The sequence below is a fragment of the Gobio gobio genome (assembly GCF_949357685.1).
Source record: "Gobio gobio genome assembly, chromosome: 2".
In the NCBI taxonomy this organism is placed as follows: domain Eukaryota; kingdom Metazoa; phylum Chordata; class Actinopteri; order Cypriniformes; family Gobionidae; genus Gobio; species Gobio gobio.
In genome coordinates, this window is record NC_137098.1 from 66945477 (window position 1) to 66967429 (window position 21953).

General features: G+C 39.4%; 1 protein-coding gene across 2 annotated transcripts in view; it reads left to right on the top strand.

Moving 5' to 3' along the window:
• Positions 1-21953, top strand: part of LOC307120101 (Fc receptor-like protein 5) — a 103951-nt gene that overhangs the window by 61020 nt on the left and 20978 nt on the right. For both annotated transcript variants that reach the window (XR_013815750.1, XM_079806967.1), the window contains exons 8-10: positions 4658-4912; positions 19124-19399; positions 21227-21493. Coding sequence is in view for 1 of the 2 variants with exons in the window: in XM_079806967.1 (XP_079663093.1) it covers positions 4658-4912; positions 19124-19399; positions 21227-21493 (798 nt within the window). In the remaining variant the exon portion in view is untranslated. The remainder of the gene's footprint in view (positions 1-4657; positions 4913-19123; positions 19400-21226; positions 21494-21953) is intronic.

The window sequence follows — 21953 nt, forward strand, 5'->3', positions numbered from 1 at the left end:
GACGTTATATTTTCAACGTAATAACGTTCTGATGTACCGACCAAATAGTGAATGTTGATTCAACATTGAAATTTGATCGACGTCTGATACTGACCTTTACAACCAAAAATCAACGTTGAAACGACGTCTGTTTGCTATCTGGGTACTACTTTTTTTTTTTTCTAATGTTCAAATATGTCAAATAACTTGGATGCCCCCAATATTAGATATGTTAAATGAATGAATTGCACACTAAATAGAATAAATTATAAAACATTGTACATTAATGTACACTATTGTAATGTTTCTGTGGGACAATGTGAGAGACACCTATCAAATTCAATACATTATTGTAAATATTATCAGTAGACCTACTATAGTGTAAATATTGTGTAAATATTATCAGTACTGTACTAATCCTTTGGTAGTGGAGCTCACGTTATCGCCTGGGTTTAGCCACTCATATTGTAATGGTATGTGATGATGTGAGGCTTCATTAGATTAGAATGACTTGCCACCGGCATGGAGAGACTCTTTCTTCCTGGGCATAAGCTGCACGTTACATAAACATTCTTACCCCTCACCTCAACGAGGGAAAAGTAGCGCTTATACTTCCAGTTTGCGAAAGCTACCTTTGAAGTCGTTGGACCATCGCTGAATGTGCATATGCGTGTGCGTCATAGGTGTGTGTGTGTGTGTGTGTGAACCATAGACCGTAAAAAAATAGGTGTGAACTCAACCTATCAACATCAACCTTGTCTCCCACCCACCAATCATCATCAGTTATATGTACCAAACACGCATGGCTGGTGCACGCGCGCACACACACACACACACACACACACACACACACATGTTGCAGGTCCGACTGACAGAGAGCCTGCCTGTTCGGATGAAAACCGCCTCAGTGAGCTCAATTATAGTAACGCCGCATTTATTTTCCTCTGTAACGCTAACGGTGTTGTAACGGGAGAAACAGTAATTCGTTTGATTACTCGTTACTGAAAAAAATAAGTCCGTTAGTACTGCCGTTTATCTATAACGCCGTTATTCCCATCACTGTCAACAACACCTCAAATACAAAGGATACTCCTGCTTTTTCAGCATGGTGAGTTATCCTTAATTATGTTCAGTTAGACATGTACACATATGTACACAGATATCAAACGATCTGTAACCATGCAATACTATCACAGATGAAAAACATTTTTACTCACATAAGTGTGTTGCATCATTCCTGTCAGATCTAAAATAGAAGGCACAGCATCGTTTTTTTTTTTATCTCATTCTGTCTGCAAATCGTTCTGTCTCTTGTTTACAAAAGAATCCGTGTGAGCTGGAACTTAATTAAAAATAAAGTTCAACTACACATTCCTAATATTGTAAACTGAAGGAAGCTTAAAGGTTTACTTCAGTGATTTAGCATTAAGCTTTGTATCAGTAGAAACCCGGTAGTATATTCAAATGATGGTACTTTCCCCCCTCATGTCCATCTGAGAGGAGATAATTATGCATTTTATTTCTGGAAAAAATCCTCTGATGACACAAATATCGTCATTTTGTGTCATCGGAGGATTTTTTGGCCATGTTTTCAACATCACAGAATGTAAATGCGCTCGGCCTCTGGCATTCATTACAGAGCGGTGCAGAGCAAAGTGAGTGTTTCAACTTTTCAATGAATTCCTATGAAAGTTTAGCTTCCATATGCGATCAGAATATGCGCCAGACTGGACACTCGTCATGAATGACTGCCGCGCTTACCTCAGCTCTGCTCAGCTCTTCTCTCGTGCTGAATGAAATCTGACTCCTGCTGTGTTTGTCCTGTGACTTTTGTTCGGCTCACTCACACTTTATTGAAAAGACACGTTCAGTTTTTAATTGTAGTGTTTATTCTCTTACTGAACGAAATTATTTTATTATTATGAAGATCAAAACAATGGTGGGGGCGGTGTCATGATGGGCAAGTGATAACCAGTGGCCGTGGCTTTGGGAGTGGCAGCGAAGCAAGTGCATTCTGGGAGTTGTTGTCTTACATCCACATCCACATTTTCTGTCTTTTCTCAGTCTAGAAGGCACCAAATTCAAAAATAATTTCACATTTCTTCTACATAAATGACCCAGTTTAAATACACATTCATCTTCCCAGCGCTGAAGTACCCCTTTAAACAGCAACTGTGTTCTTCCACAACCAGGCACTTCACACTATTTTGTAATCTTCAACAGCATGATTATTGCCTGGAAGTTCAATCATGAAATGATATTTCTACATGGCAAATATTTTACTAGTAGGTGTAGAATAGAGTAATAGAAAACCAACAGACCCAACAGTCATGACATGCATGCTGCTGATTTTGAGTAATTGAATCATTATTTGAAAAGGGCGTGTTCAAAATAATAACAGTGTGGAGTTCAATTGGTGATCAGTTAGAGGTTATTCATTCTGTGAAGAAACTGGTGTCCAACAAGTGGCCCTTATTTAAGGACAAAGGCAGCAAATGTGAAAATCCTGAGTAAAATGGGTCGTTCCAGACATTGTTCAGATGAACAGCGTTCTTTGATTAAAAAGTTGATTAGAGAGGGGAAAACAAATAAAGAAGTTCAGAAAATGATATCAAATGCTTTAAAATGGCAACCAAAACCAAAAAGACGTGGAAGAAAACGGAAAACTACCATTTGAAAGGATAAAGAATAGTCAAAATGGCAAAGATCAGCTCCAGGGAGATAAAAAAAAGTCTAAAGTTACCTGTAAGTACTGTAACAATTAGAAGACGCCTATGTGAAGCCAAGCTATCGGCAAGAAGCCCCCGCAAAGTCCCATTGTTGAAAAAACGACACATGCTGAAGAGGTAACAATTTGCCAAAGAACACATTGACTGGCCTAAAGAGAAATGGCACAATATCTTGTGGACTGATGAAAGCAAGATTGTTCTTTTTGGGTCTAGTGGCCGCAGACAATTTGTCAGACGACTCCCAGATACTGAATTCAAGCCACAGTACACTGTAAAGACAGTGAAGCATGGTGGCGTAAGCATCATGATATGGAGATGTTGCTCATACTATGGTGTTGGGCCTATTAATCACATTCCAGGGATCATGGATCAGTTTGAGTACATCAAAATACTTAAAGAGGTCATGTTGCCTTGTGCCGTAAAGGAAATTGGCCTTGAAATGGGTTTCAACAAGACAACGACTCCAAACACACCAGTAAGCGAGCAGTTCCAGACCAACAAGATTATCGTTATGGAGTGGCCAGCACATTGGAAAACTTGTGGGGTGACACCAAAAATGCTGTTTCTGAGGCAAAACCAAGAAATGCAGAGGAATTGAGGCATGTAGTGCAATCGTTCTGGGGTGCGTTTCCCAAAACCATAGTTGCTAACCTGTTAGCAACTTAGGTCGTTGGCAATGGGAAATTGCATTGCAACCACCAAAGTTGCTAACTTAGTTAGCAACTATGGTTTTGGGAAACGCACACCTGGGCTGGAATACCTGTTCACAAGTGCCAGAAGTTGGTCGACTCCATGCAACACAGATATGAAGCAGTTTCCAGAAACCATGGTTATACGACTAAATATTAGTTCAGTGATTAAGAAAAGCTTGAAGATTTAGCTTTCTTGTCAGTTTATACAGTAAATATTTGACTTTGTAAAGAAAAATGCAGACACTGCTATTTTTTGAACAGCCTAATATTCCTTTGTCTTCACTTTCTGTAAAGTAATAACAAATGTGATAATGTTTTCTTCATGTTTTGATTTTGGAATAGAATGTGCAGTGTTCCCAATGCCTTTGCGTGTATTGTAATAAAAGTTATTGTAAGAATTTTGAGCTTTACTCACTTATTTAAACACACTGCTATTATTTTGAACACAACTGTACAAAAGCAAACTTTGTATGAATCTGAAATAACCTCAACATTAGCTACAACAATGAATTAAGTCGGATTGGTTTATCTGTCACTCGAATTCATGTGCACAGTGTGTGTTTTGCGCAAAAAACAAATATTCTCGTTGCTTCATAAAATTAAGGCTAAACCACTGGGGTTTTTTTTAAACCACTTTTGCCATTGCAGTAATGAAATCTCTTATTTTCCATCTTTACAATAACACCAGCATCATGTACTGCAAAAGTCTAATTGTAATGGACGTATTGCACAGGCTTTCAGAATTGACGGACGTAAATGACAGAACACTATGAATGTAACTCTTTTAAATGAAAGGAATTAATTATATTTCTTTATTTTTATTAATATTTCGCATTTATTCCATACAAAGTATGTATTTCCATTATTGTGCTCTTTTAAGTATTAATGAACTGTTTAATGTCCACATGAAATCAGAATGGAAGTTGTTTGTCTTCTAGTATGAATATGTGAGTCTCACTGTTATCTATACGCTAGTGTTGCTCCACAACAATGACACAATTCACATGTAGAAGATATAAGAGATCAAAACTTACAGTCTCTCACTTCAGCCAATGAGGATCAGTGATGTTGATGACATCACTCTGCACTTCAGCTTCTCATCAGATCTTCTGTCCAATCAAATGCTCTCTAGAATCTGCTCTTCAAAATATCTTCTGTTGTGCAGTGACATTTATGCAGAGTTTTGGACAGGTTGAGTCAGTTCATTTGATTTTGTGAGATGTTTAACCATAACTTCTGTTTGTGCACTTCTTACAGAGAAACCTGAAGCTGTTCTGACTGTAAAGCCTGAACCATCACAGATATTCAGAGGAGAGACTGTCACTCTCACATGTGCCGTACAGGGGGAAGGATGGAGATACGGATGGCAGTGTGATGGTAAAGATTACAACTCTAATGAGAAAGAGCTCAAGATCACTGCAGATCAAACACAGAAGTGCTGGTGCTACAGCTGTAGAGGATCAGGATCATTCTGCTCTTACTCGAGTGATGAAGTGACTCTGACTGTATCGGGTGAGTGATCATCACTGACATCAGGATCTGCTCAGATGGTGTATTAAAATGTTTGCTTTGTGTTGAAATACTGAAACCACTTTCCCGAAACCATATTGTCGCAAATCTGTCGTTCAACCAAGTTGGTTAATGATGTCATGCAGGTGGTGGAGTATTAAGTTATTTTATTTAATTAGTTTGAGATCGAATTAATGCTAGACTTTTTGCTATAAATTACAGACATGGCATCTGAGGCATCTGTTATTGTGCTTTATTTTCTGATTCAATCACAAGCTCGATTTTACGTACTAGTGCACGTCCGCACATGCGCACTCTTCAAAAACGGTGCTTTAAATCTCTTGACAAACTAAAAGACAGAATTGACATTTGTATGTATTCTAAATAAAAGATATAGGTTGTACTGAATGTCAGCTTGCTTCTTTTGCTCAAGGTAAGGATTTATTAAGTCCACATGTCATGCAAACAAGAAACTATGCTTCTAACCACAGGTCGAGAGCTGTCGTTCCAACCTCGCAAGTCTGCGACGCTGTTTGCGAACTTTCGTTGGAACGATGGTTTCGGGAAACACTGACTTGTTGAACTATGTTGATAATGACGGATCTTGCGACCATAGTTGGCTTACGATGCTTTTGGGAAACGCACCCCTGATTGTTTCAGTCTCTCCTCACATTTACTTCTAACACAGTTGTGCTTGTTAGGTAAGGCAGGCCTAATGCACGTCATGTTTACTTACGGTACCCTGGACACAACATGTGAGGGGATAGTGAAAGATATCGTGGCCACAAATTAACAATTATTTTCCACATGTTTATTATGCTGCTGTTACGAAAATTAAATAAATAGGCCTAAATAAATAAATCGACAAACTACAGTAAAATAGCGAGGTCTATAGGACATTAACTTTTTTGTATTTATAATAGTTATAGCCTGTATTATATCAGATATCAGACAAAGGCTATTAGCACTACAATTTTTTTCTATTCTATTCTATTTACAGGATCTACAGAAACAGTCTCATATCAGTTAATGCGATCGTGATCGAGTAGGTGACCACTGTTGTCCAGTATCTATACCGCAGTGCTGTAGCCTAGGCCTACATTAAAATTATAAAAGATAAAAACACAATAATAACCCCAACAACACGGCCACAGTAGCGTACATCAACCGACAAGGTGGTCTACGCTCCTGCCATATGTCGCAACTCGCCCGCCATCGCCTCATATGGAGTCAGAGCATCTGAGACACCCTCTGGCACCCACGTCCCGATCTATGGAACCTGCACGTGTGGGTCCTGGAGGACCACAGGAAATGCCGATCAGGTCCGTGCTCTCCTTCTTCCAGGAAGGGTTGGAACGAAAGCTGTCTCCTTCCACCCTGAAGGTTTACGTGGCTGCTATCTCTGCGCACCATGACCTTGTGGAGTCGAAAACGATGGGTCAGCACGACCTGGTCATCAGGTTCCTAGGAGACTAAATGCTCCTTGCTCTCCTCTCATACCCTCTTGGGACCTCGCAGTGGTCTTATCCACCCTGCAGAGAGCTCCCTTTGAGCCTTTGCGATCAGTGGAGCTTAAGTTCCTGTCTATGGAGACAGCGCTCCTGGTCGCTTTGGCTTCCATCAAGAGGTTAGGGGACCTGCAGACATATTTCGGTTGACGCTTCGTGCCTGGAATTGCCTGGCTGGCTAACTCTCACGTGATCCTGAGACCCCAGCCTGGATATGTGTCAAAGGTTCCCACCACTCCTTTCAGAGATCAGGTGATGAACCTGCAAGCACTGCTCTCGGAGGAGGCAGACCCAGCCTTGGCACTGCTCTGTCCAGCCCTCCATGCTTACAGACAGAACGTAGTGTTGTAGTATTGCTAAGGACTCAGCAGCTCGGGTTGAGTTAAGGTGCAAGTGTCAGTCCGTTGACCGTTGTGACCGGATGGGGCAGTAACACCATTAAGTTGAGATCTGTCCGAATTATGCAAATTATTTGTTCATCTTTAATTTTATGCATTTTGCATCCTGATTCAATTTAAATTTTTTAAATTTCTCACTGCTTGTCTTTAGTAAATCATGACAGTAGTTTTTTTAACACTAAAAGCGGATTTGCGCTGGCGAAAGCTGTTAGTTAATCTGGCCCTTAGACTTTTCCTTCCGAAATGTTTGTTTGCAGCGGCAAGAAAATTAGTTTTGTGATTTGTTGTACAACATGGTGTAACATCTGTGAATGTCATTCACAAACATTACTAAGGCAAGCAGTAGTGGGAACGCCCATATAGCGACCTCACCGCCAGCCTCACATGCAGCTGCAAAGGCGCTTGTAGTGTGAATGCACCTTTAGGCAGGTCAGACTGTTGCTGACTGCTAAAATGAGATTCTCCATCTTTCTGAGATTCATATTCAGAACTCTTTCAGATGATGCGTAATAGCATCCCCTATCATATAACAATGAGAACATGGAAAGCCGGAAAATTCAAGAAGGGTCTGTTTGCGTCCCGAAGTACTACAAACCACTTTCCCTACAAATTACACCTTCTACAACAAGTTACGCCTCCCGCGAAGAAACAAGCTTGGATGTCATTGACTAAAACACTCTTTTGAAATAAACTATTTCATGTTTTATGTATGAAATTTTTTTATTTTTTTATTTAATAATTAAAATAAAATAAAAAAATTAAATTAAATCTTTTTTTTTTACTTCTCATCTATACATTAATGCTGTGTTTTGGAAGATACAAAGTACACACCATTAACCTATTAACACCATTAGCTTGCATATGAAATATTACATTTTTATGGAAAAACACTTGAATGACGATCAAAAATGTAATATGAATTGTTTCTGGATATTGATCTAGGTGATAGAGGCAGAATGCTGTCATCTGCTAATTAGAAAGTTTTTTGTAGATAATATAGTTTTTGAAAGAAAATAATTTCCATATTTCTCCAGCAGAGGCCAATAGAGATCCATTAATTTTTCTGGATGTGGCCAACTGCTCTTATAACAGCTTTTGTGATGAATATGCTGTGAATATATATATTAATCATTACTAAATACATTAAACAGTATTTTTGTGAAAGTTTAGAAATGTTTGTTGTTTTTTAAAAAGTAAATAGAATCAACAAAAAGTATCAATAAGCAGATCGGTGTTAACATGCAGTCCGTCTTTTCTTCACCAAGTGATTTTCATTTCCAGCCTTCATAAACAATTATATATCACTTATGAATGATTACATGTTAAATGAATAGTAGTTATTAAGATTAATGTGGTTTGGAATTGGTAAAATGTGCCTGGGAAAAAATTATATGATCAGAAAATCAGTGTGCCTAATAATTTTGCACACACTGTATGAACACAATGGCCAATGAGAGGTGTTTAGTCAGAATCGGTTTATTTAGGACTACACCATACGGACTAAGACGTGGACACACTCCGTACGGACTAAGACGTGGTGTCCTGCCAGGTCCAGAAGGAAGGTTTTTAGGGCCAGAAAAACTGCCATTATTTCCAGGCAGTTGATGAGCAGACGTTTTTCTGAGGTCAACCAGAGTCCAGAGGTTGGTCTACCCTCGCACGGAGCTCCCCAACCGATTTTGGAGGCGTCTGTTGAAACTACCTTCCTCCTCGAGACTAGACCCATAGACTAGAGCTGCTATTTGGATATGAAAGTAAGCATCTTTCAGATCCACTGAGAAAAAACAATCTCCTTGACGTATTTGCGAGAGGATTTGTTTGGACGTTAGCATCTTGACTGGCCGTCTCATAAGGGCCTTGTTCAGAGGAAATCAAAGATAATTAATTACACGCGTGTCTAATAATGGTAACCATAGTAATTAATATGACAACAATGAGAAAAAGAAGCCAAACACAGAACACAGAAACACTGGGCCTCATTTACATCTAACGTAGAAGCTGAATTTACAGCAGAACATTTAAATTGAGCAGTGTAACTTTCATGTTTGGTTGACTGCATTTTATTTTGATGATGAATGGCTGAAATGTCAAGTTACAGGGCTTTAGACTGTGACCAAAACAGCTGCAAATGCGATATTTTTTTTAATAATGTGCGATTTTTCAACATTTCACACGGTCGCATTGATGCAAGTGCATAATGTTCAGGTTGTTTTGGTACCTGGCTGGCACGAGCACTCCATTAACCCTTTGATGCATACGATCACACTGGTGTGATTAGAACGGTTAGTGCCTCACATCATCAACTGCTAAATTCGAATGTGTTTTCTTGCTTTGGCTGCCGCTAAGCCAGAGAAAGACACACTCAGCGCTTGTCATATCACAAATATTCAGTGTTTTCAACAACATGAGGTTTATTTTAGGTTTCAGACATTTAAATACACATAAGCAAAACAATACATTTATAGTTTGTGTGTACACTGTGCGACTGTGAATGAATGTCAGTGCGGCCATGCGCATTTTACTTTCAGTTTAGAATTAGTGCCAATTCGGGGGCGGGTTGCTTGATGGGTGATATTGATATTCGCCTATTATTCTTAATGAAAAAGACAACAACAAAACAGTACAATGACAAATTCACTTAAATAGGCAATTTTACATTTTGCTTTCAAACCAAATCTTCCTCCGTCAGCTTTTGTGATGAATGAAATCTGACTCCTGCTGTGTTTGTGCTGTGACTCTCATTCGGCTCACGCTGTATTGATCACACACGTTCCGTTTTTAATTGTAGTGTCTGTTCTCTAACTGAAATAAATTATTTTATTCCTATACAAAAACAAAAAAATTCTAAACCATGGTGGGGGTGGTGCCGTGGTGGGCAAATGATGTAACCAGTGTTGCTCATGAACACCGGCAACACCAACTATTGCAGCAAGCTTACTGTCAATCTTTACATCATTGCAAAACCAGCATATACAAATTAAGAGAACGATTCATCAACATGTAAGGTTATTATGATTAATATTTAAAAAAGGAAAGTTAAAAACTGAGAAAGTTAGTTGCACCAGAGCGACCAGTGGGAAGAATGAGTCTAGAGCCCTGAGTTAGTAACGCTAGAACTGATAATTGTGTGTGTGGCACTGTGCGCTCGTGAGGCGCTTATACACAATCAGTCCTATTCATTCTATTCCTTTTATATAGTTAATTTGTATTGTTTTTATTCTGCGCTGCTTGTGCGTAATGTGACAATGTGTGAACCCTCATGTTCTGTTGTTGCTATTTACGAATGTAAAGCTAAAACATTTGTGGCATTTTCATGGGTCCCAGACACCATAATTTAATGTTGGCATAATCTAGTCGTTTAACGGTTAATGCTCGATTAATGAGCTTCAGGAAAATAAACTAAATTAAGGAAATGATCTACAATTCTCCACCAGATTGATATGCTGCACACAAGTTCACGCTAATTCAAAATCTTGTGTACACGAGCTGAGACTTGATTTGATCGAAGCCACCGCTCACGTCCGGTAAATGCCAAGTTTTGTGTGGAAACGGTTTCATAAATGAGGTCCAATGAGAACAGAGAATACATTTCAACCTAAAAGTCCATACAAAACAAAAGACACAGAATCGGGATCATGAAAATAGACCTTTATCACACTTCCTATTTCCGGTAAGTGAAGGAGAACCTATCCCATCACAACGCAATCAAAACTCATGTGTGAATCTTCTCACTGGTGTTACTGCAGCGATCCGGCTGCTCTAATACTACACATGACATCCTTACCACAGATGTCACAATCTCCTGACACTAAAAAAATAGAGGAAAGCATGGGTGAGACTGATATGGCGGATGAAGGTCCTTTTGAAATAATACGCGGGAGTATGTTTGTAGACCTACGCATTTCCAAACTGAGGATGTTTACGTCTCATATATTCAGCCGGCTGAAATGCTCCCTTCCAAATGTGCATTCTGAATATTAAATATATGTCTAGCCTGCTCTAGTCTAGCCTGCTCTAGTCTCCTCATTAACAGTGTTTTTCTCTTACCGATCACATTTCATACCAGTTTAATTTACATTTTTAAATGAATTTGACTGATTAACACCCTTACGAAATTAAAATTTTCATGGATTGACTACCATTTGTATCACAGTTTTACTATAAATACCAGGGTTAAACTAGCCTGGCTCCGCCCTCCTACGTACTTCCGCTCAACTTTCATTTTCCTTCAGTACTACGTCTGGGACTGCTGTATATGCTTAGGTTTTCTCCAGAAAAAATCTTTACCGGTCCAATCAGCGAACAGAGGGAGTGGCTGAGAGCGATTTCTTTGATGTCGTGCTCTAGTTTGAGTTGTAGTTCAGTAATGGCGGCGGTGAAAGATGCGAGTGTGTGGCACCGCTGACGAATGTCCAGAAGTTAAAGCCGGAGTGTGGCGAGGTGGACGAGCGAGAGAGACATGGGAGGAGCGAGCGAGACCGGTGTGCGTGACTGAGAATGAGACACACCGCTCTCGAGTCCTCTCATGAGGGAGCACGGAGGCATAAGGACGAGCGACACCGGTGAAGGACGAGAGAGGACCAGGCCTGGATTTTAAGTTGTGTTTTGTTTACGTTTTGTTATGTACACTCTAAAAAAAAAAAGGTTCTATATTGCACCAAAAATGGTTCTTGGCTCGTAATCATAGGGGAACCTTTTTTAGTGCTATATAGCACCAATTTTGGTGCTTCAGTGGTTCTTCAGCGGTTCTTCAGAGGTTCTTCAGCGGTTCTTCAGAGGTTCTTCACCGGTTCTTTGACTAAGGTGCTATATAGCACCTCTGAAGAACCGCTGAAGCACCAAAATTGGTGCTATATAGCACTAAAAAAGGTTCCCCTATGATTACGAGCCTTTTTTTTTAGAGTGTATGGGTCGCCGAAAGTTTACTTGATAACGTTTTAAATATGGATATTTTTCTTAAACAAACGCATCGATTGGCTTCAGAAGGCCTTTATAGCAGTTATTTGACGGACAGATGCACTTTTTATGGACTTCAAAAACAGAGCAACTATGAATCAAATTCTAATGCTTGGATTAGCCTGGACTTGTGTAATATAACTCAGATTTTATTCGTCTGAAAGAAGAATGTCATATACACCTAGGATGACTTGAGGTTGAGTAAGTTATGGGCTAATTTTCATTTTTGGGTGAACTATCTCTTTAACACACTCATCTTGTGGTCGATGACTGTTCTGGTATCAGCAGCCCCTACAGCTTTATGAGAGTTTCTCCATCGCCTGCAGAAGGAGCTCACACTAAGAAAACATAATAAATAAATGGAACATTTTAATAACAAATATAAGTTAAAGAAACAAACATTAATATACAGTAAATGTGCATTATTTAGTGTCATTTGAGTTAACTGCTGGTTTTCAAAAATAGGATTTAAATATCACTAAGTTACATCACGGGTCAAATCAAAGAGAAATCCCTCATTAACATTATTATTTACAACTGTACGGTCTAATATAAAGAATGCTTTCGCTCATGTGACCAAAATGTCTTCCCAATAGACAAAAGTTTTGCTCAGCAAGAAAAAATAGAGGGACGTGTCACATTTTGAGTGTTTTTTGTTGTGTTCATGTTTGAGTTCTTTGTTCATCCTCTAGTCTGTAGATTAGTTCAGTTCTCCTCTGTTCTCTTCCTGTTTGTTTCTGTGGTTTCTAATGGATTGTGTTAGTTTAGTTTTCCTCCGTTCTCTTCCGGTTTGTTTCTGTGGTTTCTAATGGATTTCTGTCTGTTCATTGTCTTTGTTTGACGTGAAGTGTGTATTGTATATTTCTCATGTTGATTCTCCTGTTTGTTGTTTGTGTGATTATATTAAAAGTCTCTGAAGATATCATATCTCCTTCATCGTGTGCTTTAATACTGCAACCCCATCGTGACAGGAACATTGACCATAAGCCAGGGCTGCGTTCAGTCCCGACAAAACATTTTTTTAAACGGAAATGGTGGTGCGTTGAAAACCCTGTTCTGATGACGCAGGATCTGCAACTACGGCAGCTGAGAAGGCCATTCTTTGTTCTTTTTTAAGTATTTTCGGAGCCTGATGAAAACAGTACGTGTTTAATACAGCAAAACTCACTCGATGCAGTCACTGCCCTTGCCGTCCAGAATAAAAGAGAACATCCCCATCCCATTTAATTAAATTTATCTCCTGGTAATCAATTGTAATTTAAATAATTTTATTTCTAGTTCTTACTATTTTAATACCTTGTATTTTCTCTCATTTTTATGTAAAGCACTTAATTACCATTGTGTATGAAATGTGTTATATATGTGTGGCAATCAGAAGTATTACAAGGGCGAATAGCAGCAATGGGAACTCAAATTTCTAAATTATATCACTGATTTCAAAAGATAACAACTATGCCACCCAGAACTAACTCTGGGAAAAGCCCAAGTGGCACAGGTTCAATTTCTCATGAAATTACCAAGAGGCGTGGGTACCTTGTATAAAACTTGTACATCTTTATTAAAGGATTACTTCAGTGATTTAGCATTAAACTTTGTATCAGTAGAAACCCAGTAACATATTCAAATTATCGTGCTTTCCCCCCTTATGTCCCCCTGAGACGAGAGAATTATGCTTTTTATTTCTGAAAAAAATCCTCCGATGACGCAAATATCGTCATTTTGTGCCATCGGAGGATTTTTTTGGCCAGAGGCTAAAAACTACAGCCAGTAGAAGAGCTAGTTCTGCATGTTTTCAACCCGCCCACAGGGGAGAGATCTCACTCTCAGAATGTAAATGTGCCCGGCCGCTGCCGCTTGGCTCGGGCATTCATAACAGAGCGGTGCAGAGCAAAGTGAGTGTTTCAACTTTTCAATGAATTCCTATGAAAGTTTAGCTTCCATATGCGATCTGATAACGCGCCAGACTGGACACTCGTCATGAATGACTGCCGCACTTACCTCAGCTCTGCTCAGCTCTTCGCTCTCGTGATGAATGAAATCTGACTCCTGCTGCGTCTGTGCCGTGACTTTCGTACCCCTTTCGTACTGAAGTACCCCTTTAAGCAATAAAATAGTTAAATAAAATCTGTCTCGTTCAATAAATCACACATAACAGAGGGAAGATTCCACACAGCAAGCAACAACTTGCTGTAAAACAACAATTATAAAAAAAAAAAAAAAAAACGAAAACGAAAACAGACACCACAACAAAAGAGCTGGGGCTTACCACTAGGGTGGCAGGCTTGACACCGGGCTTCAAGAATGCCCGCAATAATAATAATAACCACATGTGCCCCAAACCACACTCACACACTCTAAAGGATTCACGGCAACTCCACGCCAGAACAGTGAGATAACCTCAGGGGAAAGGTCAGCCTGCCCTCTCCAGGCCCCAGCTCCAGTACAGAAAAAGGAGGAAGATAGAAAAAGTTACAGCATATAAAAAAAAAAAAGATCATCAACCAATCAATGAACAGTTAAATACAAAAAAAACTGGTTACAATTACCACAAATAATAAGTTACAGCAAAACAAAAATTTATGAAGAGAAACAAAATCAGTGAAAGCAACACTGAACAATTGCAAACAAGCTTTACTGTTTGCACATTAATAAAGACAGATCCAAAACAATAAAGACGAAACAGTGTTACTGATTGCATTAAATGAATAGGGAAAAAAAAATAACAGGACAAGTTAATAAATGCAAAGCAAATTGATAAATGCAAAGCCAGCGTTACCAATATAAAGCAAAATAAATGAAGCCAAAACAAAATGAAAACACAATAGATGCAAAACAAATTAATGCAAGAAAACACAATAAATGCCAAAGCAAGCGTTACCAAATGTAACGCAAACTTAACGGATGCAAAACATGCATTTAACTAATGCAAAACAAATGTTACTAAATACAAAAAGTAATAAAGAAAGAAAAAAAATAAGATTAGGGGACAACAAAATAATAGAAACAAAACAAAAAGGCAAGACAAATTAATGAATGCAACTCAAATTATTGAACACAAAATGAAACTAAAGAAAAACAGCAGTGCTGAAGGTGCAAGCCATGCTGAAGTCAAGATGTTGCAAGATGCAAACTGGAAGCAAAACAGGCTCACAGGATGGTTTAAACAACTAAAACACACACAATAATTATAACCAAGTTACCTTTATGAGAGCCAAAGGGTGGTACTAGTGGGTTGTACGTATTGAATCGTAAAAAACACATCATCTATCCGGCAGCCACCACTTTTTCGATCACATGCGGACGGCAGAAATCACACACACAGGCATCACATGCAGTTCGCCGGTACAGCGGAGCGCAACCGCAAAGCAACGGTTGTTGTCCATCCGTGGGTGCAACAAGCACTCAACCCAACGCCAGCCCAACCAAAATTACTATTAGCAGACAACAAACATTTAAAAGCGATCAGCTGAGTATGACGCAACACCCGTTTACCGTACCTCACGCCTTATATACCGTACACTCCATCACAAATGTTACCTAGGGGGCGTGGTCAAAGACGACCACAGCAATAATCTGCATTTCACCACATATAAATAAACTTGACTTGCAATGAAGTTTACATATAAACAACTACATCATCATGTTGATATGCTATATTTTTTACCATAAAACTTTATAGTTTACGACAATCACGTCTTCTAATATCTTCAATTGTTGCGTATACTGAGCTGCAGCGGACACATTTGTAAATGACTTTACTTGGACCCATTGGGCCCTATTTTAACGATCTGAAACGCAACTGTCAAAGCGCGAAGCGCAAGTAACTTTGTGGGCAGGTCTCGGCGCTGTTGCTATTTTCCCGGCGGGATAAATGGCTCTTGCGCCCGGCGCAAATCTAAAATGGGTTGGTCTGAAGTAGCTTCATTATTCATAGGTGTGGTTTGGGCGTAACGTGAATAAACCAATCCGAGCGTCATCCAACATTCCCTTTAAAAGCAGGTGCGCAAGTTCCATTATGGATTGCTATTATTATGGCGTATTTACCAGGCGCACGCCAGGAGCGGTTCACAGCCGAGGAGACTGATATGCTTGTAAGAGCAGTGAAAGACAGAGAAGTGAAGTTGTAATGTTGTACATTATGGTAAAGGTGATTTCACAGTCTTTTTTTTTTCAGTCTTTCAGTTTTTTCAGTTTTTCAGTCGATTTTTTTTCCTGGTTCTTGACAGACAAACCAATTTGTCAGATGTCCTTATATACATATATGTCTTGCCACTATTGGGCAAACAGGTCTTATCCTTAATTATTACAATTAGCCTGAATCATTTGTAAGCTAGATTTATGCCTATTTTTTCACATCTTCGTGGCACACCACAATGATTTCCGTCATCTCATGTGTTAATATTTTTTTGTGTAACAATTTATGATTTGCAAAAATAACTGTTGCATCTGTGTAGATTACATGAGCAAAGTGTATGCGCGTTGTGCACGCTATACATTATGGTCATGCATGCGCCCTTAAAATAGCATAATGAACAACGCGCAACGCGCCACTGACTTTAGACTAGGTTTTTTCTGGTCAGTGGCGCAATTGTTTAATGGAACAGCAAAATAGCACCAGGGATTGTTTGCGCCGGAACACGCCTCCTTTTTTGCGCTGAACCGCCCAGGTAGCGCAAGTTCATTCACTAGTTTAGCGACGTGCTTCTGTGGAGGGAAAAGCGCGCTTTGCGCGGGTGCAAAATAGGAATGACACATGCGTCGGTGTACAAAGTCAATTGCGCTGGGTGCAAGATAGGGCCCATTGTGTGAACCATCTCTTTAATACCGCACGGTTTATATACATGTTGCTGCTGATTGGGCTGACATTTTTGGGTTAGTAGACAACCTACATGAACCACTGAGTCACTGCCGCCCCATTAAAGCTCACATGTAGTCATTTTTATAGCTTTATTTATTGATTTTACAGCTTATTTGTATGAGCTTATTTAACTAAGTACCTATTAATGATTGATTAACTAAAATGATACATGTGTAATTGATTACGGGTATAATAATAACATAAATGATATCTAAATCATTCAAAAGTATTATTATTATAAATAAGCATTGTTAAAGGGGTGGTAAAACACATTCTTTTGAAGGCTTGACTGTGTTTGTGGGGTGCACTGTAACATGTGTTCATGCTTCGTTTAAAAAAAAATTGCATTATTTTTCATATATTTGACCTTTATTCTACACTGCTCTGTCCCTCCTTGTAAAACGGTCTGATGCTTTCCGGGTTGTATGAAGCCAGTCCCTCAAAAATACGCAGTGGGCTCTGATTGGTTAGCTGGCCTAGTTTGTTCTGATTCGCTAACCGCAGTGCATGTTTGTCGGAAACGCCACGCCCTTTACCGGTAGACTGTGCTTTGGTCAGTATTAGCCAGTATTAAACCATTGCGTCAATAAAAACATACCAATCTGAGCCCGAATCAGACCCAGAACATTTTAGTGAAGATGATCGAGCAGAACCTGTTCAGTCCTCAAGAGTAAAGACTGCGGATCTATAGTGATCGCTACTGAATGGCACTGTTACTTTTGTATTTTTAGAACGATTATAGCCAAATATCTGTCGCAAGAACTATTAACCCAAAACGAACTCTAAGCACTGGCTCTACTAGTAAGTTAGCCAAATCACACACAGAACCATGTTTAGCAAGCCTGTAGATAAACAATACATAAAAGCTCTAATCAAAGAATCATTTACACTAATGCCAAGTTCGCTGTTGAGATTTTAACGTTAGTGTTTGTAATGTTAGGTGTTCGTCGGATAACGTTAAGTATGAATGAGCATTTAACAGACTGGTTTGCAGAACAGCGCTGTCATCTGTTTACTTCCTTGCTACAACGTACAATTAATGTATTACAGGAAAACCCATCGACGAAAAATAAATCAGACTTACAGGTTGTGGCCCGTAAACAGCTTCTGTTTGTAAATCCAGCTTTCAGGACAAGCCGTTGTGTGATTCCTGCATTGAACTCGCGAACATTGTGAAAGTTGTTCTCCGTGAAATGTGCTGCGGGAGGGAGCCCCGCGCGCGTCGTGCATTCACACACTGGCCGCGTTTGTCTCACGCAGCTGACGTTGTGCAAATCTGGCATTGAACTCGCGAACATTGTGGATGTTTCCTCTGTTAGATGTGCTGCTGGAGCCCCGCGCGCACCTGTTCCCCTCCGTCTCAAACACACTTGCATATAACATGCTGTATGTTAAACGCTCTGCAACGCACCCCTGTCCCTATGAAGGCTGAACAAAGCAAGGACCCCAGACCTGCAATCCGGATGAAAATAACAGCGTTTCCTCGGCATCGCGGCAACAACACTCCAGCCTAACTATACCACAACAGCGCCGCGATACAAAATGGCCTCACCCCCCCTTATTTAATATTCTCGGAGGAGGGGTTTATGTAAATATTGAGCCTGTTGATGTCACCAACCCTGGAGGAATGTGTGTAGTCGCCTACTGACCGTTTGCTGTAGTTCTTAGAAACTGATTTCTTTAAAAGCAAATATCTCCCTTTGCTTTAAACTTTGAACGTTGTAACTTTGCAGATGTTGTTTATACTCAAGCAGCAACATTACACTTTAGCTAAAGTTAGAATAGTGAAATCGTGGTTTACCACCCCTTTAAAAGTCAGACGCTTTAGTCTTTAAAAACGATTTGCTCTGTCTGTAGTGACCTTTAATGTGGAGTAGAAACAGGGTTAGGGTTAGACTTTATTGCATCAGATGTGTGTCACTTTGCTCACAGCTGATTGGTCCAATTTCAGTTTGAGATCTCTTATCCAGAACATAACCTGCCCTGGAGAAGGTCAGCCATGGAGTGTAAGTTACTGTGGAGATGAACACTGCTGAAAGTCAAACCACTTTAATGGTACCTAAAACCCAGGATTGGCACAAACTAAGCTTAAACATATCTGGCTAACCAGCTAAACCGGCTTCATGGTATAGGCCCCAGGAAACATGTCGTTCAACATGGAAACTGTAGAAAAATGTTGCACACCGGTTTGAGCTTGAAAGTGCCACTGTTTTACCATCATAATAAAAGTTTATTACACTCTTAAATTATGTAACTATTCTAAATGTTGTATAAGATGAAACTGAATGAAGTAAATACAAACAAACAAACATCTAGACTGGATAAAAACATTTGTGTTTTACTTTATTTCACCATTAATTCAACTTTATTTATTAATTCACATAAACTAGAGGCAAACTAGATCTTTAATGGTGTTTTTCTCATTTCTGAGTTGATAACAGTGATCATGAGACTGTGATGCTGTCTTAATCAATATTTATGTGTATTAATACAGAGAGACCAAAACCTGTAGTGAAGGTGAAGCCGGATCAGAGTGTGTTCAGTGGAGAGAGAGTCACTCTCACATGTGACATACAGGGAGGAGGAAACACTCAGTGGACATACAGATGGGAAACCAACAGCCGGGATAAAAACACTGTCAGCCAAACCTCAACACAAGAGTTGATCATCAGCAGTGTTGGAGACGTTCACAGCGGTAAATACACCTGTACAGGACAGATGAAGACTCAACTCTCTCAGCGCAGTGATGCTGTTACACTGACTGTATCAGGTGAGTCTTCATATTCATCTGTCTAATGATCATTTAAATCAATATCTTCTCTTCTGCTCTTCAGCATCTGTTCTAATAAGAGGACTGAAGCAATTCACTTTTAGTCATTATTCTTTCAAATGTAAAACTGCATAAAAAGCATTTTATATCACAGATTCTGTGCAGTTATCATCTATTTTGATTCTTGTTATGAAGGGGTAATGACATGAGAAATTTAATTTGCCTTGATGTTTTGTCATGTAAGAGATCTTTTTTACCATTAAAATATCCAAAAAAGTTTCATAGCTAAAAACTGTCCTCATTATAAACAAACATTTCTTTAATCAAGCTCAAAAACGGCTTGTTTTGATATTATGGGAACTGTGACGTCGCGTGCGAGTACCAGTGGCGCTTCTACATTGAATTACACCCTGAGCGAGACCCCCAGATCACGCTACAGATATCTTTGCAGAGACGGATGTGACAAAACATCCCACCATCCTGCGTGAACAGAGTCAGACTTTCAGAAGATCAAGCTCTCTCAGCTCTAAACCCAAACACACCTGAGGGTCTCTTCAGTGAAGTCTGGTTTGATGTGCATCTGCATATGAGACGCTGAGCTGAAGAGAGTAACCGCCAACTGAAGTCTGAATCATTTATCATCCGCCGGGACGAGAACGGCCAGAAGAATGGGACACTGTCTTTCAACGAATTCACAAAACCTCACAAAGATGCCGGTGAAAGAAACAAAGAAAGTCTACGGGGATTAATGTTTGCTCAGCCGGAGAATCTGAGAATCCACTGAGTCCTGTCGCTTCACTGGAGAAATCCCTGTCATCCACCGGCCTTTTATCTCCATATAAAGCAGATCAACTACACAAAGATGAATGGTGACTTAATTTAACTTTAGATATACATCTTTTAAAAAAATTTCTGTCAACAGTTGCAAGCAATATATGTTTATATGAGCAATATATGATTTTCTTGGTTCTATGTTGGATTTGTAAAGCGGCTGCACTGAGACGATCTACACCAACCACTGCTTGTGAAGCGACTGTACAAAAACTCTCTGATGCCGGCCTAGAGGCGAGGGAAATCATATCAGTGATGGGGCATAAATGTGAATCGCCCCTGCAATCTTACTGGCACCCAAACTACAACCACAGAAGATCCTGGAGCAACATCCTTTCCTCTGGCACACACAAATAAAGCACATCTGTAGAATCAGAAACTCCTTTCACATTTCATTCGCAAACACATTTCATCCATTCTTCAGCAACTGCACAATATAAATGTTGATCTATACTAAAGCAGTAAGCCGTGGTTTACAGTGAATTATAACAGCTAAAGAGCTATAACAGCTGATAGACACAATGCAGAGCGGAATGGTTTTTAATTAAATGAATGTATTATATTTTTCTTCCATATTTTTAAAAAAGTATGTATTTTCATTATTGTGCTATTTTAAGCGTTAATAAACTGAGTTTAATGTCCACATGAAATCAGAATGGCAGTTGTTGGTCTTCTAGTATGAATATGTGAGTCTCAGTGTTATCTATACGCTAGTGTTGCTCCACAACAATGACACAATTCACATGTAGAAGATATAAGTGATCAAAACTTACAGTCTCTCACTTCAGCCAATGAGGATCAGTGATGTTGATGACATCACTCTGCACTTCAGCTTCTCATCAGATCTTCTGTCCAATCAAACGCTCTCTAGAATCTGCTCTTCAAAATATCTTCTGTTGTGCAGTGACATTTATGCAGAGTTTTGGACAGGCTGAGTCGCTTCATTTGATTTTGTGAGATGTTTAACCATAACTTCTGTTTGTGCACTTCTTACAGAGAAACCTAAACCTGTTCTGAGTGTAAAGCCTAAACCATCACAGATATTCAGAGGAGAGACTGTCACTCTCACATGTGCCGTACAGGGGGAAGGATGGACATACAGATGGCAGTGTGGTGGTAGAGATTACGACTCTAAAGAGAAAGAGTTCAAGATCACTGCAGATCACACACAGATGTGCTGGTGTAACGGCTGTAGAGGATCAGGATCAGGATCAGGATTATTCTGCTCTGACTGGAGTGATGAAGTGACTCTGACTGTATCCGGTGAGTGATCATCACTGACTCACATCTATAGAAATCCAAAGCTGACATAATAATAAATAAATAAATAAATATACAAATATTTTACTTTTATTTCCATATTTATGTATAATTCTAATTGCTCCACATTTATTTATTTATACAGTCATTTATTTCCACATTTATTTGTCCGTATGCTAATGAGGGGGCGTGTTTCAGCTCAAACGGGCAGAGCTGAAGCTTTGAGGTCGCAGTGACACTTTGTGCTGTGACCAAACCAAACGAAGCCTTTGAAAAGTCAACAACAAGAAATGTTGATTTCTTTCAAACAACAGAGCTTTTATTTTGGCGAAAATAATTTTATTTTTTGCATTCCGTTCGACTGTGTATAAAAACCTTTTAATTTTCTAAATAAAAACTTCCAAAATGTAGGCTACACAACTTATAATTCCAAGTGGACGATATAGCACTTGCAGAAAAACAT